This window comes from Cervus canadensis, chromosome 8 (genome assembly GCF_019320065.1).
Source record: "Cervus canadensis isolate Bull #8, Minnesota chromosome 8, ASM1932006v1, whole genome shotgun sequence".
In the NCBI taxonomy this organism is placed as follows: Eukaryota; Metazoa; Chordata; class Mammalia; order Artiodactyla; family Cervidae; genus Cervus; species Cervus canadensis.
This window is the reverse complement of record NC_057393.1, coordinates 35,616,928-35,643,311: the sequence shown is the minus strand read 5'-3', so window position 1 is coordinate 35,643,311 and position 26,384 is coordinate 35,616,928. Positions and strand designations below refer to the sequence as shown.

At 42.7% G+C, this 26,384-nt stretch overlaps 1 protein-coding gene across 1 annotated transcript in view; it reads right to left on the bottom strand.

The window, feature by feature from the left end:
- MYOF (myoferlin) overlaps window positions 1-26,384 on the bottom strand; it is a 171,877-nt gene that overhangs the window by 85,402 nt on the left and 60,091 nt on the right. The window contains exons 6-17 of the mRNA XM_043475971.1: window positions 18,420-18,586; window positions 17,455-17,583; window positions 13,456-13,518; window positions 13,321-13,371; window positions 12,124-12,154; window positions 11,534-11,649; window positions 10,764-10,890; window positions 8,566-8,669; window positions 6,008-6,076; window positions 5,872-5,915; window positions 3,367-3,449; window positions 345-383 (exon numbers count right to left, since the gene is read on the bottom strand). Of these exons, the coding sequence (XP_043331906.1) occupies window positions 345-383; window positions 3,367-3,449; window positions 5,872-5,915; window positions 6,008-6,076; window positions 8,566-8,669; window positions 10,764-10,890; window positions 11,534-11,649; window positions 12,124-12,154; window positions 13,321-13,371; window positions 13,456-13,518; window positions 17,455-17,583; window positions 18,420-18,586 (1,023 nt within the window). The remainder of the gene's footprint in view (window positions 1-344; window positions 384-3,366; window positions 3,450-5,871; window positions 5,916-6,007; window positions 6,077-8,565; window positions 8,670-10,763; window positions 10,891-11,533; window positions 11,650-12,123; window positions 12,155-13,320; window positions 13,372-13,455; window positions 13,519-17,454; window positions 17,584-18,419; window positions 18,587-26,384) is intronic.

Here is a 26,384-nt window from a genome sequence, read left to right as displayed (position 1 = left end):
AACCAAGGACATGCTATGATCCCACAGGGTTGGAAGATGAACCTTCAAGGTACAAAGTGAAAAAAAAAATGTTATACAATTATTTACAGTGAAGCCAGGATGGTATATATCTAGGTGAAAACATGAGGCATGTAGCAAAGCCCAGTTAGCCCATTTGTTTAAACTCAGCTTTGCAGGACAACCATATGACAGTAATACAAAAATTGTTACTCTAACACAACTATATTTAAGACAATAAAATGTAAGTTTAAAAAAAAAGTGCTAAAGCAATTAGTTGATAAGTTCTTAATAAGATAACAACAAACAGAAAGATCTAGAAGATAGCAAAATTACAAAGCATAAACCTGTATACGATGCAGCCCCAGATCCCGAGGATGAGAAATCTATGTAGTAAAAATACCATTGGTTAAACAATAAGAGAAACACAGACATTATAAAAGAGACATTGAAAAAGTTAATCAAATCCAACAATAGGTAAGCGGTTTAGCAACACCAGGAAAATCCCAAATCCAGACTCAAATCACATGACCGTTTTGTCATTTATACAAATATCACCACCAGTTAAATACAAAATGGCTCAAGACTCTGTGACACCCGGTAGCACGGCCACACAGGAAGTAGCCCAACCTCATCAGCCCCAAAGCAGTGAAGCATCTGAGAGCCAGCTTCCCACCATCAAAGGAGGCCTGGGGAAGTTACCAACATTCCATAATTTTAATAAAACTTTTATGTGTCTCGTCTCTGACTTAGCTAGGACTAAGACTAGACAACCCAAGTTAATTTAGTATAAGGCTGTGTAAACAAAAGCCTATAGTTGCCAATACATTATCCTGTTTCTTTGCAGGGAATGGCTAGTGCTCACTGTTACTCTGAGACCCTATCACAGACTGTCTTGCAGGGCCTGCAGTGAAAGAAGACCTCAGAGACAGGCTGGCACTGCTTGTAACAGTTCATTTGTAGTTCTTCTGGATATTACCACCATACCACTAAGAAAAATGTTTATTCCATTATTTCTTGGATAATTATTTTTAGGTGATATTTAATGACTTCCTGCCAATGATAAATGAGTTAAAGTGATTTTTACACTTCCTCCCATAGAGTTTATAGCATGATTTTAATTACTCTATTGGTTGCCTTTGACCAATAAATTCCATCTAATCTTTAATCAGTTTTTATCTACCCAATGATTTAATCTAACATTTAAAAAAATTTTAATTGGAGGATAATTGCTTTACAATATCATGTTAGTTTCTGCCATACATCAACATGAATCAGCCATAAGTAAACACATGTCCCCTCCCTCCTGAACCTCCCTCCCATCTCCAATCCCATCCCACCCCTTTAGGTTGTCACAGAGTACCAGCTTTGAGCTCCCTGCATCTACAGAAAATTTCCACTATTTTACATATAGTAATGTATATGTTTCAATGTCATTCTTTCAATTCATCCCTCCCTCCCTTTCTCCCACTGGGTCCACAAGTCTGTTCTCAATGTCTACATCTCCACTGCTGCTCTGTACATAGGTTCATCCATACCATTTTTCTAGATTCCATACATATGTGTTAATATGTGATATTTTTCTCTTTCTGACTTACTTTACTCTGTATAATAGGCTCTAGGTTCATCCACCTCATCAGAACTGACTCGAATGTGTTCCTTTGTATGGTTGAGTGATATTCCATCGTGTATTTGCACCAGAGTTTCTTTATCCACTCATCTGTCTAATCTAACCTTTATATCTGGATCCTTCACTTGATAAGAAGTTAATAGCATGCCCACCCTCTCCAACCTTCCACTTCTTTTCACTTCTAAGCTCTATCTTCTGTACTTTTACATTGTAAGAGGTGATATTTACCTTCTCTTTAGAGCTTTGACTACAAGTCAAAGCTTGTATTTTAGAAACATTTTAGAAACAATTTTAGAAACAATTAATAGTGCTCACATTATAACAACCACATAAGTATTCTCTGCAGAGAAAAGAAGAATTGTAATTACATTTCTTTTGTACAAGTCCAGCAACACAGTTCCCTATGCTACTTAGCAGACAATGCTTAGATGGACTCTCTGTCTCACCTTCTGCCAGTTGCTTAAAATAATGCTATACCTGACTTTATATTTGGACTATTATCTTCTTGGTTCAACTCTCTATTTCTCTCAGAATTTCTAATGCCTTTTTCTTCTTCTTGAGAAAGAAAATCTATATCTTTTTCATCAAGTCTCTATTATATTTCAGATTCTTATTCATATTACCTATTGCTTGGCTTACAGTATCTTTTTAAAAAACCTATAATGCAGGAAACCTGGGTTCGCTCCCTGGGTCAGGACGATCCTCTGGAGGAGAAGGGCATGGCAACCCACTCCAATATTCTTGCCTGGAGAATCCCCATGGACAGAGGAGTCTGGTGGGCTACAGTCCATGGGGTCACAAAGAGTTGGACATGACTGAGTGACTAAGAACGTAAAGTCCTCTCTTAAACACGATGAGGATGAGAGAAATCTTAAGTTTTCCAAAACAGAATTTTGCCTCAAATTTTCTCATTTTATTCAATGCATTTAATCTAGTGATAATTATAGGAATTTTTGTTATTTTTATTTTAGTTACGAACAATAAGCTGCTGATGATAGTAATGGGTTAACACTAAATTTTTCTGATCATCTTAATTTATTCCTTTATTCCCTATTACAGTTTCACACATATGCACAGAACCAGAATACCAGGTATAGGCAATTAGTTCTCAATACATAAAACAACAAAAAGAAAAGTATATTGGTTATCAATGCTTGTTAGCATAAAATGTATGAAAACAAAATACACAATATCTAGAGTGGAGATTACACGGTTCAAATGCCATCTGACCTCACTCTGGCCAAGGAAGTCTGTAGAGAAGGGAATATTATTAGATGGACTGGTGTCAATGCCACTTGAAAAAAAAAAAAAGGTGCTCTCTATATTGACACTCAATAATCTGTAAAATACATACTGGGAAAGTCTTTGGATTGAGGTAAGAAAGTTAAAAATTTTAAACTCAAATAATTAATGTTTTGTCTTAGTCACTCAGTCATGTCCGACTCTTTGTGACCCCATGGACTGCAGCCTGCCAGGCTCCTCTGTCCATGGGGACTCTCCAGGCAAGAATACTGGAATGGATTGCCATTTCCTTCTCCACAAATAATTGATAGTTACCCCAATTATTAATTACTAATCTGTTATTTTGCTGGTCACCATCAAAACATCACTGAAATGGTTCACTAGACTCATCACATTTGGCTTTTAAGAAAACAGGTCTATTGCCAGGTGGCTACCCAGTTCATTTCCTCTCCAACAGTTCTCCGCCCTGTCTCATTCCTGCTCCCTGTGTGACTCACCTTCCACTTCCCCACCAGAGGCAGCGATTTTAGAGAGGTGCAGATACGTTGTTCCAACGATATCATTTTTGGTAAGACGGTCCCTGTGTTAAAAGAAGAGATTAAGACCTCCACCTATGAAGACAGATCTTTGTTTCACCAATAGATCTGGAAAAGACCCTAGATCTCAGCAATCACCCTGTCTAGTGGGCCTCAGGCTTCACTGCACTTTAAAATCATTTGGAAACCACCACTGCTCCCCTGGACCCGCCCCGCACCACCTCTAATTTCCTATTGAAGCTTCTGACTCAATGAAAGCAGAGGTGAAGAACAAGAGTTTGCATTTATAACAAGTATATATCCCAACTGATTCTTACACAGATGGTCCTCCAACAACCCTCTGAGAAATGCTGATCTAACAGGACAACTAATTTCAGCTGGAAACAGATTTTTACAGAGGCCGGGGAATTTGCCTATGGTCACACTCAATACTGTTGTCATGAAGTGAATGGGTCAGTTATAGGCACATAACATGATGAGGGTAATAAAAATCTCACTACATAGAAAAAGTGTTTGTATTTTATTTTATCCTACTCATACTGATTACTATGATGGTTTAAAAATTACAATGGGCTTTTCTAAGGGTCCCTCATAGGGGAAAAAATTCCCTTTCAATTCAATTCAAATATTTCTTGATTATCTACTGTGTGACTTCATTTGCTTGTCTATAACCTAAATCTTATCTATGTGGTTGGGTAAGTTTGCTCACAACTTTGTGTATCTATCTGATCTTAGAGAGTTCGTGAGCCTAACCCATGAAGTAGTCTCTGGCTGGGCACACAGTAAGTGTAACAAAAAGGTTTATATTAATAACATCTTCTGTTTAATTCCTTCTCTTTATTCCATCTAGTGTCACACTCACTCTGAAGTTTAGAACTCCACAGGAGGGAGGAAAGTTTCACTCAGTATTTTGAGGAAAGATTATACTATAGTATATTACTATATATTATAGCAATACTATGTTATATATATTATATACTTTAATAAAATTAGGTTACAGAAAGTGACTAATTAACAACAGTATACATGAGGAAAAAAATTATTATTTGGGGGGTATTAAGCCACATGTGTGGAGCTTGCATCTTCTCAGGTCATCCAGAAGGGTCTAGACTACATTTCAAGAATCCTGAACTTTCCCTCAGTTGTGCAAACACCCTACAGAGTATATAACCAAAGATCTGGATCCAAGGATTCCCCAGTTAAACAGGGTCTCTCTGCATGTCTGAATCTACCATTGCTTTGGAGAGGGCCAACTAGAACAGGGGAAAATCCACATCTGCTCTGACCATGGGCGACTCTAGGATGACTCAGCCAGCGATCCTCCCACTGTGGCATCAGCAGGCCAGAGTGGTCATCTGAGCTATATAGGGCCCAAACTCACACTCCTGAGAGATCTGGAGGCCCCTGGAGCACCTTTGGAGTGTCAACTGAGGATCCAAGTGACTTAAAACGAGCTCACACTCATTGGAAGGGGCATTTTGTCCTCAGGCCCCTTCATGGACCTCAATGAGCTATGATGAGGTTACTGAACAAAATCAAGCCTTATCCCCTCCTCCCAAAGTGTCCTGTTACCATAGCGCCAAGAGGGAACTAACATGGAAGTCAAATACATTTAGCCAAAGGAAAAATCAGGGCCAGACAGGTTGGGAATCCAACTGAGTCTCTGAGTGACTGTGGGCAAGTCACCTGACCTCTCTGAGCCTCAGTCTTCATCTGCAAAATGAACTAATAACAGTCTCTGTCCCATCAGGTCCCTCTAAAGATTAAATGGAATAGTGTAGGGAAAGCAAGAGGCACCGCACCTGGCACTAGTAGTGCTCAGGACCCAGCTGCTAACATCATAATAAACACTGATGATGGTGGTGCTGGCCGTGCTGATGCCAGCACCAGTGATGATGCTATTTATCTTTTCTACTCTCGGGGAGCTAAGGGCTGCCAGCTGAACGCCCCATCCAACTAGAATACACCCAAGAATAGCCTCATTACGGCCGATCATTGCTAGGATGTTGGTCTAGTGTGAAGTCTATCAAACTTTCAACAAATTTTCTTTGCATTCAATCACATAGGAAGCTCTGTCCAATTTCCTTTCTAACAATGACAGAGAATAGCTCTCAGAATGTTTTGGTCAATTCTTCCCTTGAAATAGTTTACTGCATTTCTGGAGTCTATTTTGGACAGCCTAATAGTATTTAAAGTCTTAATTTCTTGTCTTGGGGTATATTCAGATCATTTTTCCTTCCTTTTGTTCATGAGCAGTTGAACCAATATATCCAAAGCTTTTCTGCAATAGCTACTGTTGTTATTTTTAAAGAAAACACCTGATTCCAGGAGCAGTGTACCACTTCTGTCTGGAAGAAAAGCAAATGTCCTGAAAAGTAAGGGTTAGAGCATCTAAAGTAAAGTTTCTCCAAATCCAAATATTTACTTCTCCAATTTGCAATTAGACACAAGTCTTTCTTAACTCACCAGTCATATATTGTCAGTTTTATTTTTTCACACACTGAAGGAAACTGTTAAAAGAGAAAAAAAGTAGTTATTTCTCAACTTATTCAGTAACTACTAGGGTATTCTTATTTTTTTCTAAAAGAAAAGAAAGCCAAACCTTGATCTGAAGATTAACGACTTGATTCCACTCAGGGTTTGCATTTTTCTCAATTATATTTGTGCAAACCTGTAAAATCATCAAAACAGAATAGGTATTCAAATTTCTAATTTTGGAAAGTTTATAATATATGCATAGTGGATTATGATTCTAGCATACTTATGTTATAGACTTGGTCACTCAGTTGTGTCTGACTCTTTGCAACACCATGGAATATAGAGTCGATGGAATTCTCCAGGCCAGAATACTGAAGTGGGTAGCCGTTCCCTTCTCTAGGGGATCTTCCCAACCCAGGAATCGAACCCAGGTCCCACACATTGCAGGCAGATTCTTCACCAGCGGAGCCATCAGGGAAGCCCATAGACTTGGTAACCTCATTAAAGTTTTCTTAATAACAATTTGGTAAACTATGACATGGGTCTAGTATATTGATCTTTGCTTCTTCTATGCACTAAGAGCTAGTTTCAAATTGCCAAATTTTAATATTGGGTTACTGTAATGATGCAAGAGTTGCTATTTAGTGAGCACTTGTTGTTTAGTTGTTAAGTGGTACCCTGCTCTTTTGCGATCTCATGGATTGTAGCCCGCCAGGCTCCTCTGTCCATGGGATTTCCCAGCCAAGAAAACCGAAGTAGTTTGCTGTTTCCTTCTCCAGGGGATCTTCCCAACCCAGGGATCGAACCCAGGTGTCCTGCATTGGCAGGTGGACACTTGTTACATACTGTCTGATATGCATTTCTTCACTGAAATGTCCAAACCTATCTTTTGATCCTGCCCACCAGCCCTTCTCCCTGATCCCCAAACTCGCTGCTGTCTTTCCATTGTTGTTCGAAAGGGTATTCAGGTTTGAACCAGGGTCAGTCACAACCCTCTCTTTCCTTCACGTGCCTCATCCAATCCATCAGAAAATGCTGACACCCCAATTTTCATCTCATCTTGCCCAGATGCCTGTGGTTGGTTCCCCTCTGGATCCCCACTTCCTCTCCCGCCTCCTCACTTTCATGTCACTCCCCATGTAGCACCTTCAGTCAGTTCTCAGGTGTACTTAGAATACTAAGTCCTGATTCATCCTCTGCCTGATAGAGCCCTGCCTGCCTACCTCACCTCATCTCTCTGAGCTCATCTCTTGGTTTCGTCCCTTGCTTGCTCCACCCCAGCCATGTTGGCATTCATCCACTGTGAACATATCTCCTCCCTGGGGTCTTTACATCTGCTCTTCCTTCTGCCTGGAAGCCCTCCCCCCGTCAATATCTCTGCATTTTCCAGGCCTCTGTTCAAATGTCACTTCCTCCAAAATATCCCACTTGATAAACTAACTGGATACCCCTCCAAACACCCTGCACCTATCACTTCTTGTTCCCTTATTTTCTGCTTAGTACTCAGCACTAACTGAACTTATGCAACTTTTTATTTGCTTGCTTATTGTTGTCCCTTCTTTCACACAGTAAGCTCCATGAGAGTAAAGATTGTCCCGCTCACTTCTTTATCTCCAACGTGAGGGACAGTATCTGATACTTAGCAGGCTCCCGCTGTTTACTTCCTGAATTAATTAACTCTTTCAACAATCCTATGAGATTATCCTTATCCTCATATGTAATTCAGGAAATTGAGACCAGAGGTTAAAGAATTTGACTTCACTTGCTGTGGAGTAAGGTGAAGTCTGAATTTAAATCTGGCCTCATTTAGCTTCAGAACTGAGACTTTTTCTGCCATCTCCCACTGACTCTCCTGGGACATAACCCTGTGTGTGTGCTGCCAAACCTCACTTTCACATACACATGGTTCCAATATGTAGTAGATGCTACTTCCTCAAGCCTAGAACTGACTGTGCTACACCATTATTCTACCATGGAATCCCACTCTACAATCTTTGACCATCTTTGTAGGTAAAAGTATAGTTACAGGTGTTCTTATACCAAGAGTCCCTCAGCTCTTATCAGAGGACTGAGATGGGTTCTGCCAGACTTTCCAGTTTCTTCAGCTCATTGGAACATGAGGGGTAAGAAACATGATAGAAATGGGCACCTGGGTACTGGAGGCTCTCTTCTACACAGTGGTCCCCACTGTTTTTGGCATCAGGGACCAGTTTTGTAAAAGACAGTTTTTCCATGGATGGGGGATGGAGGTGGCTTCAGGATGATTCAAGTGCATTACATTTATTGTGCACTTTTTCTATTGTTATTACATCAGCTCCACTTCAGATCACCAGGCGTTAGATTTCAGAGGGTGGGGACTCCTGCCACATTGACCAGGGATCACTGTTGCTGGCTAGGGACTTTGCCTAAGCGTAAGATAATGCTGGGACCTGGGAAATCATTTCTACTACTCTTACAAAAGACCAAATCTTTCTAATTTGAGTCCTGCATACTTTCCACTCCAAAATAAACCTCCAAAATGTCTGACATGTTCAGAGTCTGATAACCTGTGTTCCTGCACAGTACCCAGCTCATCAAGGGGCTACTTTAAAAAAAAAAAACAAGTAAGAAACCACTCCAAGGAAAGCACAGTGGTTTAAATGCATGTTTCTAGAGGCATCTACATTGAGATCACATACAAACCTTTTTTCCGGCAAAGGAAACTTCTACAAAAGGGTCCACTAGGTTCTTCTTATCAGCTATGCCTCCAAATATTTCCTTTACTGTCTGTGAGAAGGCATCATCCACTGGAAAGGAACACATTACAGAAGAAATCAAATCTGATTCTCTTAAGAGAACAGAAATCACTCAGCAAAATTAAAAATTGTCTCCTGTATGGAAAAACCACTGCAACGAGAATCATTCCAAAAAGTGGCAAGTACCAGTGGCACTGTATATGTATATAGTATATGTATACAGAAATCCTTTATGTACAGATTTCTGTATACAGAAATAGTATATACATATATAGTATATGTATACATCGGTATATGTATACAGAAATCCTTTGTCTTAGTTGACAGAAAGAGAAAACACATTCTCCCCACAAAATTTAAAAATTAACAGGAGCGTCTTAGAAAAAAAATCAATAAATTACTATATTGAGAATCAATCACTTATTGAGGAAAACAATAGAATAAAAAAGTCCATCTAAACAGGGTTATTCAAAAACTGAGGCCTAGTTGTGATTTGGAAAATGTTCTTTAGGTCAACATATAGGCTTCATCTTTTTTTTAGTAACTCCAGGAAATTTGGCATAATCATAACATGTTTAATCACCTACAAACAACAGAACTGTGTTTTAACAAACTTAGAAGTGAACAGATCTTTCACTGTTGGTGGGAATGTAAACTGATACAGCCACTATGGAGAAGAGTAAGGAAGTTGCTTATAAAACTAAAAACAGAACTACTATAAGAGCCAGCAATCCTACTACTGGGCATATACCCTGAAGAAAACCATAATTCAAAAAGATACATGTACCCCAAAGTTCAAGGCAGCGCTATTTGCAATAGCCAGGGCATGGAAGCCACCTAGATGTCCATTGACAGATGAATGGGTAAAGAAGATGTGGGACATATATACAATGGAATATTACTCAGCCATAGAAAGGAAAGAAATTGGGTCATTTGTAGTGGTGTGGATGAACCTAGTGTCTGTCAGAGTGAAGTAAGTCAGAAGAAGAAAAACAAATATCATATATTAACACATACAAATGGAATCTAGAAAAATGATACGGATAAACCTATTTGCAGGGCAGGAATAGAGATGCAGACGTAGAGGATGGACTTGTGGACACAGCAGAGGAAGGGGAGAGTGGGTCAAACAGAGAATAGCATTGATGTATGTACACTATCATGTGTAAAATAGCTAGTGGGAAGCTGCTTTATAGCACAGGGAACTCAGCTCAGTGCTCTACGATGACCTAGAGGCTGGGGTGGGCGTGGGAGGGAGGCAAAAGAGGAAGCGGTATATGTATACAGACAACTGATTCACTTTGTTATACGGCAGAAACTAACACAACATTGTACAGTAATTATGCTCCAATTTATAAAAGTGAACAGAATTCAGTTGAACAGGCCCAAGTAGATATTATAACCTGAGGTTTAATTTATTTACTTCATTTAAGATATTTCCGAGGGAAAGATGGTCTGGGGAGGCATTAGAAAGGAGGGGTTCCTAGAGAAGTAGAAAATCCTGAAGAGCTCCATGGCCTGTACAGTGGTGCTGCCTCCTGGGGACGGGGAGAGGGTCCTATGTCCCAGGGCCCAGCAGGAAGCAGGCACACCCAGCAAGGCAGAGAGGATGCCAGGTCCTCAGCAAGGACAGGCAAGCAACTAGATTAGCCTCTGTGAATGGAATAACTCTAAGTAATTCTCTTAAATGCACCCAATCTCTTAATACAATAGTGACAGACTTCTAGTTATTGGCACTTACAACTTTGGTTCAGCTATTTTTAATACTCTGATAGCAAATACATTTATCTCTTTATAGAACTTCAGTTTCATTTGGGATGAAAGGAGTTGGCAATGCTGACCGCTGACCTCTGTTTGTTATCCTTTAGAATAAGGGGAAAGTGTGGAACCCAGAAGAGAGAAAGAACAGAGATGAATGGGTCAAAGGCTCCATAAGGGCCATGGGTCAGGGACCAATAGGCTGCCCCATGAATCTGCTTAAGTGGTTTTCAATAGGGGCAAAATGAATGAAAATAACTCTATGAAGGCCTTTAAGATGAAAGACATGGCAGGGAGCACCGACACTATCTGGAGTATGATTATTTTTATCACAGGTAATCATGCAGGTAACTGACAATCCTGGGGCTGGATTAAATCAATACATACTCTGGGGGATGTCCTCCGCCCTGTAGATCTTCAGCAGGAAGGTCACCCACCGCAGGGCAATGCCAGCAGGGAGTAACAAGTTACTTTCCACGTCATCACTGTCATTATCACGATCTTGTTTCTCAGGCTATTGGGGACACAGGGTGGCAAATTACACACATAGGAAAGCAGCACTTCAAGAGGCCAAATTTGTGCTTGTTAAAATAAAACCAATCATAACTGTTTTCATTAGGATTTCCTGCATTTTGAGCTTAAGAGTTTAGCACCAATTCAACCTCAAAACTGCCCTACAAAATCAATGCTCATGTTTCTTTGACCAATACACTACAAGAAAATAATGTGTCCTTTCTGTGTCCTGAGTCCTCTTCTGAGCACTAAATAGAGAGATAATTACTGAAGCTTTTTCACTTTTTTTCTGGCTACTGGCTTGCTGCCCAATTTTGAATAACAACTGTCCTCTTAGGTAGCAATGCCTGATTCTGCAACAGAGCCAGGTTCTGTAGACGCAGTGATGTGGGGAACTCTTAAAAACACACATATCTTTACTGAATGAAAGACCTGCTCACAGACACCAGGAAGGAGCTAAGTGAGCTGGAATAATAATTCTGTTGTGAAGAAAACAACAAATTCCAGAAAGGTGGAGGAATTGGAGGATTGGGGTTGTTGACTGGAAGCTCTGCTCCATTTCACAATGACTGGTGCCCACTTGCTTAACTCTTGGTCCTCTTTCTTAGTGAAAAAACATAGAGGGCAGAGAATTGGGGGCTTACAGGAGGCTCATCTCCAGTTCCCAGGACGAACATGCTGACTTTCATGTAGCCTTTAGCACCTGAGCTGGTATCTTCAGGGTCATTGAGGAGAAGCCATTTCCTCATGACAGCATGACCTAAAATAAAGAAGGTGTAAAAGGACAGGAATACTCTAAAGAGAAGCTGACAGGTCCACAATTCCATCTACAGTAAGATAACCAAGTATTTTCTCCAATGTGTCTTCAGGACGGGCCATACTCCCCAGATGAGGCTCCATTTTAATGCTCTCTCCTTCACACTGACTCTTCACCCACATCCTGCCCTGGAGTGACTGAACAAGACTCTCTAAGCTCTAGTCACTGACTCTATAATTTGATTTTGATAAGGTTAAAGTAGCCTCACAGAACAGAGAAATTATCTATTTGTTTCTATTAGGATGATTGCCATTAGATTATAAAAAAAAAAGACATCCATACTAAACTGCTATCATAATTCCCAGTGGGTATAGCCTTTCCTTTTCTCAATCAAGAAAAACATCGTTTTTTATTCTTTGATCACTCAAATTTTCTTGATCCCCAGAGTCTTCAAGTTCATGGGAAAATGTTACTTACCAGGTTCATCATAAACAAATCCAACATCGATCTAGGAAAAAATAATTTAAAATAGTTCAAACAAATTTTACAATCAGTTCAGTCACTTCTAGAATCTATCATTATTATTACACTTAAAAAAAATAAGGCTTTTGACTAGACAACCTGCTTTAAGACCCACCATTTCCATCTTACTGTCTCTGTATATCCGATGCCTCCTCTGAGGTGTGACACACAGAAGGCTCTCAATCCATCATTTTGAATGAATGAGCTAGTCTCACATCTGGAAGAAACACAGTGACCAATGTGGCCTGGTTTGCTTGGGACTTTTCCAGTAGCAAAGAAAGTCTCACATCCTGAGGAAACCCTCAGACCCAAGCAAACCTGGACTATGGTCACCATATCGGACTACTTATTGAGTATTCCTCCACCTTTTCCTCCAATTAATTCTAATACTAATATTAATAGACCCCTTGATTGGGTACTACAATGTGCCAAGAGCTAGGTGCTTTATATATTGTATCTCACCTCATTTTCACAATAATTCCATCTTACAGATGAAGAAACTAAGCACCAGAGAGGTTTACAAGTGGCTAGTTAATGGCAGACAGAGTATAAACTGACCCAAATCATCTTCTAAGACTTGCTTCAAGAAGCAGCCCATTCCACGTGGAATCGCTAAGAAGGCACAAGTCTTTATCAATAAGTTCAATGTGAACTGCTTGGAAAAGCACCTTGATTCTCTTCCCTGGATTGGCTTGCCTTTCATACACCAGATTTATAATAACTGACTTTACTAAGTCAGATTCGTGATAGAGCTCTGGGCCATTGGCAAGTGGAGTGGGGTAATGGACTTCTTTCCATGGGCAAATACTCTTCCTTCTGTAGCAGTGGGCTTCCAGCCACAGCAGGAACTCTGTGAAGGGTCCTGGTATGGCAGCTCCCAGGCATCTTGCTCTAGGACTAAGTTTGGGACTAAGTGCTAAGTGCTGTACTTTGGAAGTTGACTAGACTCCAGCCAGAGGACACTCAACTGGCTTCTTGCCCCCACAGCATTTGTGTCTGGCTTTCAGCAATGATCATAGCATCAATGCCTTACATATAACCTTCTGATGTTACCAAGATGGGTACCCTGAGTCCTGGCCAGGAACCAGATTCCTCATCATGAAAGTGCCCATCTTTGACCTAAGTTGAATGAAACAGACAGTGGACACCCACCTTAAACTCCCCCATCAGAGAATCTGCCCGCAGAGAATGGGAATTATAAACCTGGAAGAAAGGAGAGTGGTGAGGAGATTACCGGCTTCATCTGGCAGCTAGTGAGCACTACCCTCCTACTCCGTGGGCCCTTACCCGAATGCTGATGATCTCATCCATCAGTTCAGAAGGAGTCAGGTGGACATTGTAGAAAAATAACTGTTGAAACAAAAAGGGAAAATGTTTGAATGTCAACAGGGATGGATTATGGTTTAGTGAGATCTGACGCTAAAATTTGAGGGGCCTTCCTAAAAAATATACAAGAAACAACCTCAGATTAGGTGTGACCGTGTGAACCTACTGCAGGATCTCGGAAAAGGCTCTGAAGCTTAAGCGTCATGAGCTTCAAGGTAAACTCTGTATATCAGAAAAAGGGTTAAGTAATAGTTGTGCATAGCGTTAATTTAACTAAATAGAATTGTTCATTTGACACCAGATATCTAGTAGCTAGGGCATCCCAAGTGGCGCTAGTGGTGAAGAACCTGCCTGCCAATGAAGGAGACATAAGAGACGTGGGTATGATCCCTGGGTTGGGAAGATCCCCTGGATAAGGGCATGGGAACCCACTCCAGTATTCTTGCCTGGGGGATCCCATGGACAGAGGAGCCTGGAGGGCTGCAGGACATAGGATCACACAGAATTGGAAGTGACTGAAGTGATTTAGCCTCTAGTAGCTAAATAAAGATCAAGGTTATTTCATGTGCTTAGGGCTTGGATGATCTGGAAAGTTGAGGTTAGTTTTCTTCCTTTTTAGTGCTATTATCTGTAACCAGTGACTAATTTTGCTCTTTCTAACAAAATACTTGTACAGCCAACTCTACGCATTAGATACTGGTAGTACCTCAGTAGAGTCAGTATGGACCACATTTTAACTCATTCTAACTGCTAAGTTTAAGAAGGTTGACTCTTAGAAGATGAAAATTGGGTATGTAGAGGTTTTACCATAAAGTCAAAGTTTTATGTGCCAATAGACTTTAATCCTAAGAGAGAAAGATGGAGCATTTATTTAAACTGAGACTTTTTTCTCCTACATTTTCCTTAGAAATATTTAAAATTTACAGAGAAAAAAAAGAAAGAATCATTGCTATAATTTTGGGACACTGGCTTTTGGCTTTATTACTCTCTTTTTTAAACTGAACTATCTGGAAGAAGGTTCTAGATAATACAATACTTCACTCCTTAAAAGTACATTTGCGTATGGCTGAGTCCCTTTGCTGTTCACCTGAAACCATCACAACATCATTAATTGGCTATACCCCAATACAAAATAAAAAGTTCAAAAAAATTTTTAAATAAATAAAAGCAATCACCAGTGGTGGGGGAGGGGATTATTTCCAAAAAGTAAAACAATAAAAGATTATTTTCAAAAAGTAAACAAATTTGCACTCATCTCTGAAGAGCAAGAACATTTTTTTATATAATGGACCAAGGAGATCAAACCAGTCAATCCTAAAGGAAATCAACCCTGAATATTCATTGGAAGGATAATGCTCAAACTGAAGTTCCAATACTTTGGCCGCCTGATGCAAAGAGCTGACTCACTGGAAATGACCCTGATGCTGGGAAAGATCGGAGAAGGCGATGACACCCCACTCCAGTGCTCTTGCCTGGAAAATCCCATGGATGGAGAAGCCTGGTAGGCTGCAGTCCATGGGGTTGCTAAGAGTCAGACACGACTGAGCGACTTCACTTTCACTTTTCCTTTCATGCATTGGAGAAGGAAATGGCAACCCACTCCAGTGTTCTTGCCTGGAGAATCCCAGGGATGGGGGAGCCTGGTGGGCTGCTGTCTATGGGGTCGCATAGAGTCGGACACGACTGAAGCAACTTGGCAGCAGCAGGAGCTGGGAAAGATTGAAGGCAAAAGGAGAAGGGGATGACAGGATGAGATGGTTAGATAGCATCTCTGATTCAGCAGACATGAATCTGAGCAAACTCCAGGAGACAGTGAAGGACAGGCGTGCTGCAGTCCATAGGGTCACAAAGAGTCAGACACAACTTAGTGACTGAACTGCATCAACACTATTATCACACCCCAAAAATTTAACATGTTACACAGTCAATTTTCAAATTCCTACACTTGTTCTGATAAAAGTTTTTTTAGTTAGTTTTTTTCTTTAATCTAGGATTCACTCGAGGATCTTACATTGTATGTGGCTGTTGTATCTCCTAAGTTTCCTTTTATCTAGAATGGTACTTCTGGCTTATTTTTGTTATTTATTTCTATCAAGACCAGTTGCTTTGCAGAATATCTTACAAACTGGATTTTTGTTAGTGTTTCCTCATTGTTACAATGATTCAAGTTGACCACTGGACAAGAAATGACACAAGTGATACTGATTACTTCCATTATATCACACCAGGACACACATGTCCATTTGTCCCTTGGTTGCCCCTTGGGCAAGTTGAATCACTTGGTTAAAAATGTGTGTGTAAACTAGAGTTTTTTAGTAAAATCTTTTTATTGATTTATGAATTGGTCTGTTTAGAAGCTCAGTTATTTGATTCTTCCCTTTAGCTAAGAAATCTAATTTCAAAAGTATTCATTAAAATGATAAGTTCTGAGGTGGACTTCCTATAGCTGTAGTTGAGTAAATGTTTGTCCCACATTATAAATGTAGGGTAAGGGAATTAGAGAAGGCAAGGTTCAGAAAAAGAACGAGACCCGCACTTTACAGGAACAGATCACCTTTAATGAGGCGAGAAGGGGCAGCAGTCAGATTAGTGAGCTGCTGCACTAACCCAAGAAAAGAGTAAGTATATATAGGCGTATATGTGCAAATCTACTGTCTTGGGGGGGGCCTGTTCTTCTCCAAGGTTGTTTGGAGTAGTTATCTCTTAAACAGCTGGGACAAAGAATTCTGGAGATGGCCAGAGGCTGGACCGACTGGGAGCTGGGCGTAATCAACCTTAATGTCCATTTTTTTTTTCTTTGAGTGAGTTCTTTGTTTTCTTAGAGCGGTGGGGAGGAGGGGAGTTTTAACTCCAGGCTATTTTGAGCCGTGTAACTTTCCTTCAGTAAACACTTGGATCGGTGCTATGCTCTAGGCATCAAGTGCCTCATATCTCGTCCTTCCTGCAATCCTGTCTTGTCCCCCAACATGACTCTCACCCAGCCTTCCCTGAAGTCCACTTCCAGGGCCCCATCTCTGAATGCACCCACCTCTCATGTTAGCTTTGACACTACCTAGCCGCCTGCTGGTGTCTGTGAGTCATCTAAGGAGAAGCCTGAAGTGAGAAGAAAATGGAGCCTCTGAAAAGCTGGGGGCCAAGTTGAACATAGAAAAATAACCAGGAGCACCACACAGAAAAAACCCATTCCTTTTGTGAACGGAGAAAAAGAACCCACGCCAGGGCTGGGATTACAAGCTGTTGGGAAACTAAGAGGCACTGTGAGAGGAAGCTGTGGTAGGAAATGCCTGGCCTCAGAGATCAGAGCATGAGGCCCCAGGAATCTCAGAAAAACCTGGTTCCTCGGCGGAGGAAGGCTGGCATGTGAAAAATTCCCCAAATTTACCATTTCTCTTCACAGTCCTAAATGTGGAATTTCGTGGCATTGAAGACAACTGTCATGGTATTCAGCATTTTTGAAGAGTGTTGCAGGTCGTCAGAACAGGCTATGATCTCATTATGGAGGAAAAACCCTTTCTGCTCATAATTGCTTCTTCTAACCTATATTGTTTTTATAGCCAAGTAGGTTTTGACACCTTTAAAAAGTTGAATTACTTAAGTCACATGGAGTCACCCCTCAGACACGTTTGCTAATTAAAAAGAGTAAAGACAGGTCCTAAGTGTTCTGTGTGGTCCATGGTAAGAGGTGCAAGGACTCATTTGGAAGGGCTCCCTCCAGAAGTTGTTATAAAACTACCAGAAAGACACCAGGCTTCTCTGAGAACCAATAATGAAGCAGGCCATGTGACTCCAAGCCCCAGGGGTTCTTAGCAGAGAATGTTTAAGGCTGGAACTTTGTCCTCTGTGTACAGTTAAGTCTGACATGTGTTCCTCTCCCACTTGGGACTGTAGAGAAATGGGTGGAAACTGAGAAGGTACACATAAATAAAACAGACACACAAGGACATGCATTTGCCCATTTACCTCATCAAAAAATGGATTGTTCCCTCGCTTGATTCTTGTTCGGTGTGTCTGGCCACAGATGTGGACTTTGACCACAGGCTTGATGTTGTTGCCACTTAACTGCCGGCCCTCGATCACTCGGACCCGGATCTGCAAGTACAGAAGGGGAGTCGTCACTGAACCTTTCCCAGCATGACGTGTAAGAGAATCCACAGGTGTCACCTCGGCTCGTTCACTGGTAAGGATCACTGAAACCAGGCCAGCGCAGCTTTGCAATGTATTGGTGCTCAAGGACTGGGAGCATCCCCCTGCACCCATTCTCGTGATGGGAACTGGGGTCAGGTTGCCAAAACCAAGAGCAGTCACAGGCTTGCAGGAGTCTAGAACTGGCCTGGAAAAGCGAAGGGCAAGGTGGAGGCTGCTGCCCAGAGTCAGCCTCCTACCTGGTCTTCCTGGTCCCTGGGAGGTACTAACACCCTCCATGGCTATCTCCCAAGGAAGCAGCCAGAGCTGTGAGAAAACACAATACCTGTGCTTCCACTCCTTGATTAGCTCTTGAGCTTCCCTGGTGGATCAGATGGTAAAGAATCTGCCTGCAGTGTGGGAGATCCATGTTTGATCCCTGGGTTGGGAAGATCCCCTGGAGAAGGGAATGGCAACCTACTCCAGTATTCTTACCTGGAGAATCCCATGAACAGAGGAGCCTGGTGGGCTACAGTCCATGGGGTCACAAAGAGTCAGACATAACTAACTCTCACTTCCTACCACCAAAGGGAGTTTTATTTTTCTGAAGAGCCTCATCCAGATTGACAACATTTACTGAAGCTTGCAGAAGAAAGATGGGGAGCTCTTCTCGTTGAGTTTATGCCCTTACATCCCTTTTTTACCAGTTAAGCCACTGCCCACAGGCAGAAGCACTTCTAACAACACCACAGTTGCCAGAAGCCGGACAACATGGGGTTGGCCCCACAGGGCGCTGCTCCTACCTGGAAGTCCTGTGGCTTGTTAGACAGCATGCGTCGGCTGCTCTTTGCTCTCGTGAGCCTCCGGGCAAGGTGAGCTTCCGACACGGTCCCTCCTGGCGCCCTGGGCCCTGGGCCCCTGACCGTACTATCCAACCTGTCCTCATCACCTCCATCTTCTTCCTCTTCTCCTAAAATAGCAAAAAGGGATGCATTCAGAGACAGTCCTCATCCTGTATGAGTCTAAACATTCCAGAGAGTTTTCCATGCTGCTGAGGCAGCCAGTGAGGGAGATGCTTCTTGGTGACAGTGACTTGGGACAAGTTATGACTCAGATATAGATTCTTTAGGCAAATGTGTTCACATGCAACACGACATTCATTCAGGCTGTTTTCAAGGTGACTAGGAGAATGCCAGAGGCCACGAGGAGCATGAGAAGAGGAGATGGTATGAATGGACCCAGCCAGACCATCACTCAGTTCTGATCTGGGAACCAACTTGAGGTCAGGGGTCTGCCTGTGGTTAGGACAGTGATGTGTGGAAATGCCGGGGAAATTGGAGACTTGCTGGGGAGACTTCCACTCCACCTTTCCCACTGCAGGTCTTTTCTCTAGAACTTTAATCATGAGGTCTTGTACTGTCTCCTTTCTGCCTGAGTTTTCTGATCGTGGATGCCCTCTCCACCCTCATGGTAGGTGAGAAACCGGCCTCCAGTTTCCTGCCAAGCAGACTGAGGTGGTCATCATACTCTTGCTCCATCCTCCTAGTCTATCACTTCCACACACATCTGTCTCCTAGCTTCCCTTCACACTCAGTGGGGAAAATATGGTTCAAGTGAACCACCTCCCATCCCTGAGACCCCACTTTCTTTTGATTCTTTGAGGACCCTATAAATGGTCCCCCTTTCAAGGACCTCCAGTGGCTCCTTCCCCATAGGGGCCTTCCCTCTGCCTTCAAATATGCACAGATCTTTCTCTCCTATAAATAACAAACATCAATTCTGTCTTCTATGTTTCCTCCTTTTATTACTCACAAACTTTTTAAAACTCAGTGACAAACTTCAGTTATTTTTTTCTTAATACACAAAAAATTTAAACTCCTGGTAATCTGTACAATATAAGACTAGAAGACCAACTAACTACCTTGTCTAAAAAATACCAGCATTTGTACTCCCTACCTTTGGATCCTGAACCTCCTCCTTTACTGATGATCCCATATGGAAATGGTAGGAGGCAATTTCCATATGGAGTCATCTGCCAGTCACTCATATCATAGTATGAATTAGTTCCATCCAACTGCCCTGTAGCATGGCTCTTAAAGCTGGGGCTTTGGAGTCATGCTGTCTGCATGGGAATTCCAGTTTTGAGCTATGTGAGTCTGAGTAGTCTCTTAATTTGTTTCAGTTTCCTCATTCATAAAAAGGGGGAACTAATAGTATTTACCACAAGGTTATTGTAAAGATAACATTTATCTATATGCAAGGCCTTTAACACAGTGCCTGGCACAAAACAGCACCCAACAAATTAATCTTTTTCTTTTTTTTCCTTTAAACTTTTATTGAGAAGTCAGTTTTATTGGAGAACTTCCTAGAGAGCAGCAATGGGGTGGGGAAGGGAGGCAGTCAGTGAGCAGCACGGGGGACAGGGCACAGAGTAAGAACCTGAAGGAGGAAACAGAACAGGCTCCATCCTGAAAGCAGGAGTCCTTCTTGGGCCGGACTGTGGACTTTGAGCTAGTTGCCCAGTATCTATGGAAACGACCTACCAACTGGAAAACCAGGCCCCCGAAGGAAGAGCACCAGGGCTCTCCATGCCTAAAAGAATACCCTCATTATCTGTGTGACCGAATAGAATCATACATTCTATCATGCTTATTGGGGTATGACCACAAGCTGTTGATAATTGTCCACTGCCAACTACCAAGGCTTACGGCATATGAACCACTGGTTAACTTGGATGGTATCTTTCTTTTTCCTTTGTTCAGACTAGTTTCAGGGAATCTGGGGAGGTGGGTTTAGGCATGTATGCTTAGGGTATATAAGGTTTTCGCAAAAACTGGTTGGGGTCCTTGGCTAAGAGGAGACTCTGCCTTGGGCCCGCCGGTGTGATAAACTGCACTCCACTATCTGTATTGTCCTTCTGAGTGGGTTTGTTTCCTGGAACGCGTGGCTACAACAAAATGAACAACCACAAGGAAGTAAAGGTTCTCCCCAGTGTTTAGCCCAGGAGGAACATTCCTCCTCACCACCCCTCCATTCATGCTCGTCCCATCCGAGGCTAGCTCCTGTTCCACAAAGACCAACCACGACCTCTCCTCGAGAAGCTCAAGACCCTCTTCCGAAGGCTCGTGCATCATCTTCCATGGCATTGGACACTGGGGATCACACATACTTCTATGAATTGAGAAGTTCTCCTCCTGGCACATTTCAGGGTCTTCCGAGGCCCCCTTCTTTGTCTCCAATTCATCAAGTGTGCCTTCCCACTCTGTTCCTCTGCCCTCTGCTTCTCTGACCCAACATTCTCTGGAGCCACACCTCAGTCTTCCAAGAAGTCACAGACTCACAGAATTTAGACAAGAACCGACCTTAAAGACCTTCAATCCAGGGATTTCCCTGGTGGTTCAGTGATTAAGAATCTACCTGCCAATGCAGGAGACATGGGTTCAATCCTTGGTTCAGGAAGATTCCACATGTTATGGAGCAACTTAGACCATGTGCTGCAACTACTCAGCCTGTGCCCTAGAGCCCGTACTCTGCAACAAGAGAAGTCACCACAATAAGAAGCCCATGCACCACAACTTGAGTGGCCCCTGCTGGCTGCTGAAGGAGGAAACAGACAGAACAGGCTCTATCTTGAAAGCAGGACTCCATCTTGGGCCAGACTGTGAACTTTGAGCTATATGCCCAGTATCTATGGAAACGACATACCAACTGGAAAACCAGGCCCCCAGAAGGAAGAGCCCCAGGGTTCGTACCTAGGCTCTCCATCCTTAAAGGAATATCTTAATTACCTGTGTAACCAAATAGAATCATATATTCTGCTTATTGGTGTATGACCACAGGCCTATTGGTAATTGTCCACTGTTAACTACCTAGGCTTAAGGCATGTGAATCATGGGTTAACTTTGATTGCATCTTTCTTTTCCTTTGTTCAGACTAGTTTCAGGGAATCTGGGGACGTGGGTTTGGGCATGTACACTTAGGGTATATAAGGTTTTCAAAAAAACTGGTCAGGGTCTTTGGCTAAGAGGAGATTCTGCCTTGGGCCCGCCAGTGTAATAAACTGCACTCCACTATCTGCATTGTCCTTCTGAATGAGTCTATTTCCAGGAATGCGTAGCTACAACACTGCAACTAGAGAAAGCTCACACAGTAACAAAGACCCAGTGCAGTCAAAAATAACTATATAAAAGAAACTAAAAAAATTAAGAGTATAAAGATAAAATTTTTTTTTTTTTCCAAAAAAAGATCTCCAATCCAACCTGCCCCTCACCCTGTTTTATAGGTAGAAAAACAGGTCCAGAAAGCAGAAACAACTTGTTACATTATTAAGAACTGAGCTAAAACAAAGACCACATCCTCGTTCTCCCTCACTGGTTTATGACTGGAGCTAGTAAAGGCAATGCTCTCTTCCTGGTTCCTCAACCTCTTTGTCAGGACACCAGGAAACCCCAGAGAAGCCACAGGTGAAGAATAGCTACCTCTGCCTCTACACAATAATCTCGGCCTCTTCCTTCCTATTTTTTTTTTCCTAAAAAAAATTTTTATAATTGCTAATTTTACTTACAATTTTTGGACACATTAATAAAACAGTAAATTTTATCTGAAAGAACAAGCAAAACAGACAAGGAAACTCACAAAGGGCAAAGACAAAATAGTAATCTTAACAGATAATCAACATACTTGTAAACAAAACAAAGTGACATTGCTTTAAAAAATACAGAGGTATCAATAGAAAAACAGAGCTCCTGAAAGAACTCAACCCACTATTAACTATCTTTTATTTGCAGGCACAGAAACTGACTCAAGCTAACTCAGTTCTAAGAGAGAAGCAAAACCCTTGATGATTATCTCTTCCCAGCTTTTTGAAACACTGGCCTTGCTTTTTCCTCAAGCATATTCCATTTCCTGCCAATCCAAAGAGTTTGCAACTGCTGTTCTCCTTCCTGGAATACTCTTCCTCTAGGCCTGCAGGGCTTGCTACCTGCTTAATTGTTTGACACTTCCTTTGATCTTTCCAGCTTCACCTCTGTTAATTCACATAATGAAATCTCCAGGCCTTTTTTTTTCCTCCTTCTCCTTAAAAGCACTTTTAAGTTTCCACACTATTCATCCCTCTCCAGTCTCAATTTCCTAGGTTTGGGACTTCCCTGACAGTCCAGTGGTTAAGACTCTGTGCTCCCAGTACAGGGTGCATGGATTTGATCCCTGGTCAGGGAATTAAGATCTCTCTGTTCGCATAGCACTGCTGCTGCTAAGTCGCTTCAGTCGTGTCCGACTCTGTGCAACCCCATAGATGGCAGCCTACCAGGCTCCTCCGTCCCTGAGATTCTCCAGGCAAGAATACTGGAGTGGGTTGCCATTTCCTTCTCCAGTGCAGGAAAGTGAAAAATGAAAGTGAATTCTCTCAGTCCTGTCTGACTCTTCCAGACCCCATGGACTAGCCTACCAGGCTCCTCTGTCCATGGGATGCCCCAGGCAAGAGTACTGGAGTGGGTTGCCATTGCCTTCTGCATTGCATAGCACAGCCAAAAGAAATAATAAAGTAAATTTCCTAGATATTCTTCTTCCCTGTTCTTAAAGAAGCATCAAAAGAAGGGCTTGCCTGCGGCCTGGATCCAAGTTCTCAGGATGTCCTTCCTATTGTTCTCCACCAGGTGGGCTCCTCACCTCCCTCAAGTTCCACATGAAATAGTCTTAGTCTGTCCCACCCATCCCCACCAGATGGAGTGAATCCCCCTGCTCCTGCTACCACACATAGTTCTATCCTATCCTTACCACGTGATCTTGCATCTGCTATTGGACTGTAGGCCTCCTATTACCATCCACTATTCAGAAGCAGGGGGCCTGCCCTTCTCTTCTTTGTATCTACCCCGTGCTGGACACACTCCCTCATCGTACACAGCAAGGGCTTGATGAATGTTGGAATGAGGACATCCTGACCCTTGCTCCAGCTTCCGGTATCGTTCTCCAGCAATTTGGCAAAGTTCCCACTCAGAGCTCAGGCAAGAGCACCCTGTGGCTAGGGGTTGCCCCTCTCAAACCTGGCTCCAGCCTTAGGGAAGCCCGGAGGGTCAGGCTCCCCTTGTGCAAACCTGTTGCAGATTGGGCAATGGCTGGGCCACACGGCTTTAAGTTTCCTCCATCTAAGATAAGGGCTTCCCAGGTGGCTTGGTGGTAAAGAATCCACCTGCCAATGCAGAAGACATGGGAAACGTGGGTTTAACCCCTGGGTTGTGAAGAACCCCTGGAGGAGGAAATGGCAACCTACTCCAGTATTCTTGCTGGGAAAAATCCCATGGACAGAGGAGCCTGGTGGGCTCTAGTCTATGGGGTCCCAAAGAGTCAGACAGGACTGTGCACGCTCACAACTAAGATGAATGTCCTTGGGCCATCCTGGGCACAAAAAGGATTTCCTCCCTGCTGTGGACTGTTCCATTTGGGGTTGGTGGTTATTTGTGGCAGGTGTTGTTGTTGTTCAGTCGCTCAGTCATGTCCAACTCTTTGGGACCCCATGGACTGCAGCACTCCAGGTTTCCCTGTCCTTCACTATCTCCCAGAATTTGCTCAAACTCATGTCCAGAGTTGATGATGCCATCCAACCTTCTCCTCCTGCCCTCAATCTTTCCCAGCATCGGTCTTTTCCAATGAGTTGGCTCTTCTCATCAGGTGGCCAAAGTATTGGAGCTTCAGCTTCAGTCCTTCCCATGAATGTTCAGGGCTGATTTCTTTTAGGATTGACTGGTTTGATCTCCTTGCAGTCCAAGGGATGCTCAAGAGTTTTCTCTAGCACCACAGTTTGAAAGCATCAATTCTTTAGTGCTCAGCCTTCTTTATGGTCCAACTCTCACATCTGTACATGACTACTGTAAAAACCGTAGTTTTGACTATATGAACCTTTGTAGGCAAAATGGTGTCTCTGCTTTTTAATATGCTGTCTAGGTTTGCCATAGCTTTTCTTTCAAAGAGCAAACGTCTTAATTTCATGGCTGTGGTCACTGTCCGCAGTGATTTTGGAGCCCAGGAAAATAAAGTCTGTCACTGTTTCCATTGTTTATGGCAGAAGAAGTGGTAAATCATAGCCCTTTGCAGTGCTGGGCTCTGAGCAAGCCCTAATCACTAACCTCTTGATGGACGCTCCAGAAAGAAACTGCAGGAAACAAAGAGCCAATTTATTCTGGAAACACCTTCTACTAGTCAGACTTTAGGTTGAAAGGAAGGATCAGAGGGAAACTGCACCAAGTGATCCCTACCACCTGCATCTCCGAGTAGAAGGAGAAGGTTTATTTGGGCAGGAAATCACCCCTTTATGTGGAGGGAAGCTGCACAAGATTAAACAATGCTGACACCCTAAGTGTTCCACAAAGCATGACCAGGGCCCTTAGGACACTGCCAAACACACCCTTCTCACAGCACAAGCTGTTTCACTATCCAACCTGAGCCACTGTGCTGGCGTGCCCTGTACTGAGACCCAGGTGTATGCTGAAGAATGGCAAAGAGGATCTACAAAGTATGAGTGTTTCATAACCACAGGGAGAAACAGTAAGTTAGGAACTGCTGACTGAATAGGAAAAGTTGCTGGTGGTAATTGATTCCTAGGGCTGTTGTAACCAAGTAGCACAAACTGAGTGGCTTAAAACAACCAAAATTTATTCTGAGAGACCCAAATCCCCAGACTCCAAAACCAAGGTGTTCGCAGGGCCACGCTCCCTCAGAAGCCTCTTGAGAAAAATCCTTCCCTCTCTTACTAGTTGGTGGCTGCTGGCCTGTTCCTTGGCTCGTGGCTGCATCACTCTAATCTCTGCCTCCTCCCCATGTGTCCTCACCTTTTCTCACAGGATACCTGTCATTGACTATAGGGTCCGGTCTATTTAAGTATGACTTCATTTTAACAGAGTACATCTGGAAAGACCCTGTTCCCAAATAGTTCATGTTCTGAGGTTCTGTGTAGACTGGAAATTGGGGCGTGGGGGACACTGTTTGATCCACTATACTGGCCCTCTTTCAGATCTTTCCAGTTTGCTCCTTCGGGGACTCCAGTCCACAGTCTGCGGCCATACAGGCTGCCACAAGCTATGGATCACATCATGTCCCCTGCTGCCCACTTCCTTCACGTCCTTGCTTTGCTTTTCTCCCAACCCCTTAGGTCATGGGATCTAACACTGCAACCACGCCTCGAGGTGCCCCTCAATCCCTCCCTAGATCGTACTCACCTGGTTCATTTGAGTCTCCACTGACTACACTCATTCACAAAGGTAAATGAATTTGGACACACACCTTACTGACTAGTGTCACTTTAATTTCATGATCTCAGACATTCAGCGGACTCACAGGATTGACCAGGTATTGCACCACATTTCCAAGGCATCCACCTCCAAGTTGTCCTAAATCTTGGTTTGAGATGGCCATTGATTGGCCAAGAAGGTCAAATCCCTCTACCCTTTTGAACTCCCACCTACTTTGTACCTTGAAATTGTCCAACACTCTGTCCTCCTCACCATCAACTAATGACCTTACTTCTTATTTCACAGAGAAAACAGGTAATCAGGGTGACCAGGACTATCCTGACCAGCAAGCACCTTTATCCAAACACTTCCCATGCCTCTCATCTTTTCCACCTATGCACTTATTGGGTCACCATCCCAGCTAATCTTCTTTCATTCCTTGATGGAGACTCCTTTCTATATGAATTTTTTTTTTTTTTGGTCAACATTTACTATTTCCTGTTCCTAAACACAGCAACCCTGTTTTTCCAGAGTCCTAGAATGTCA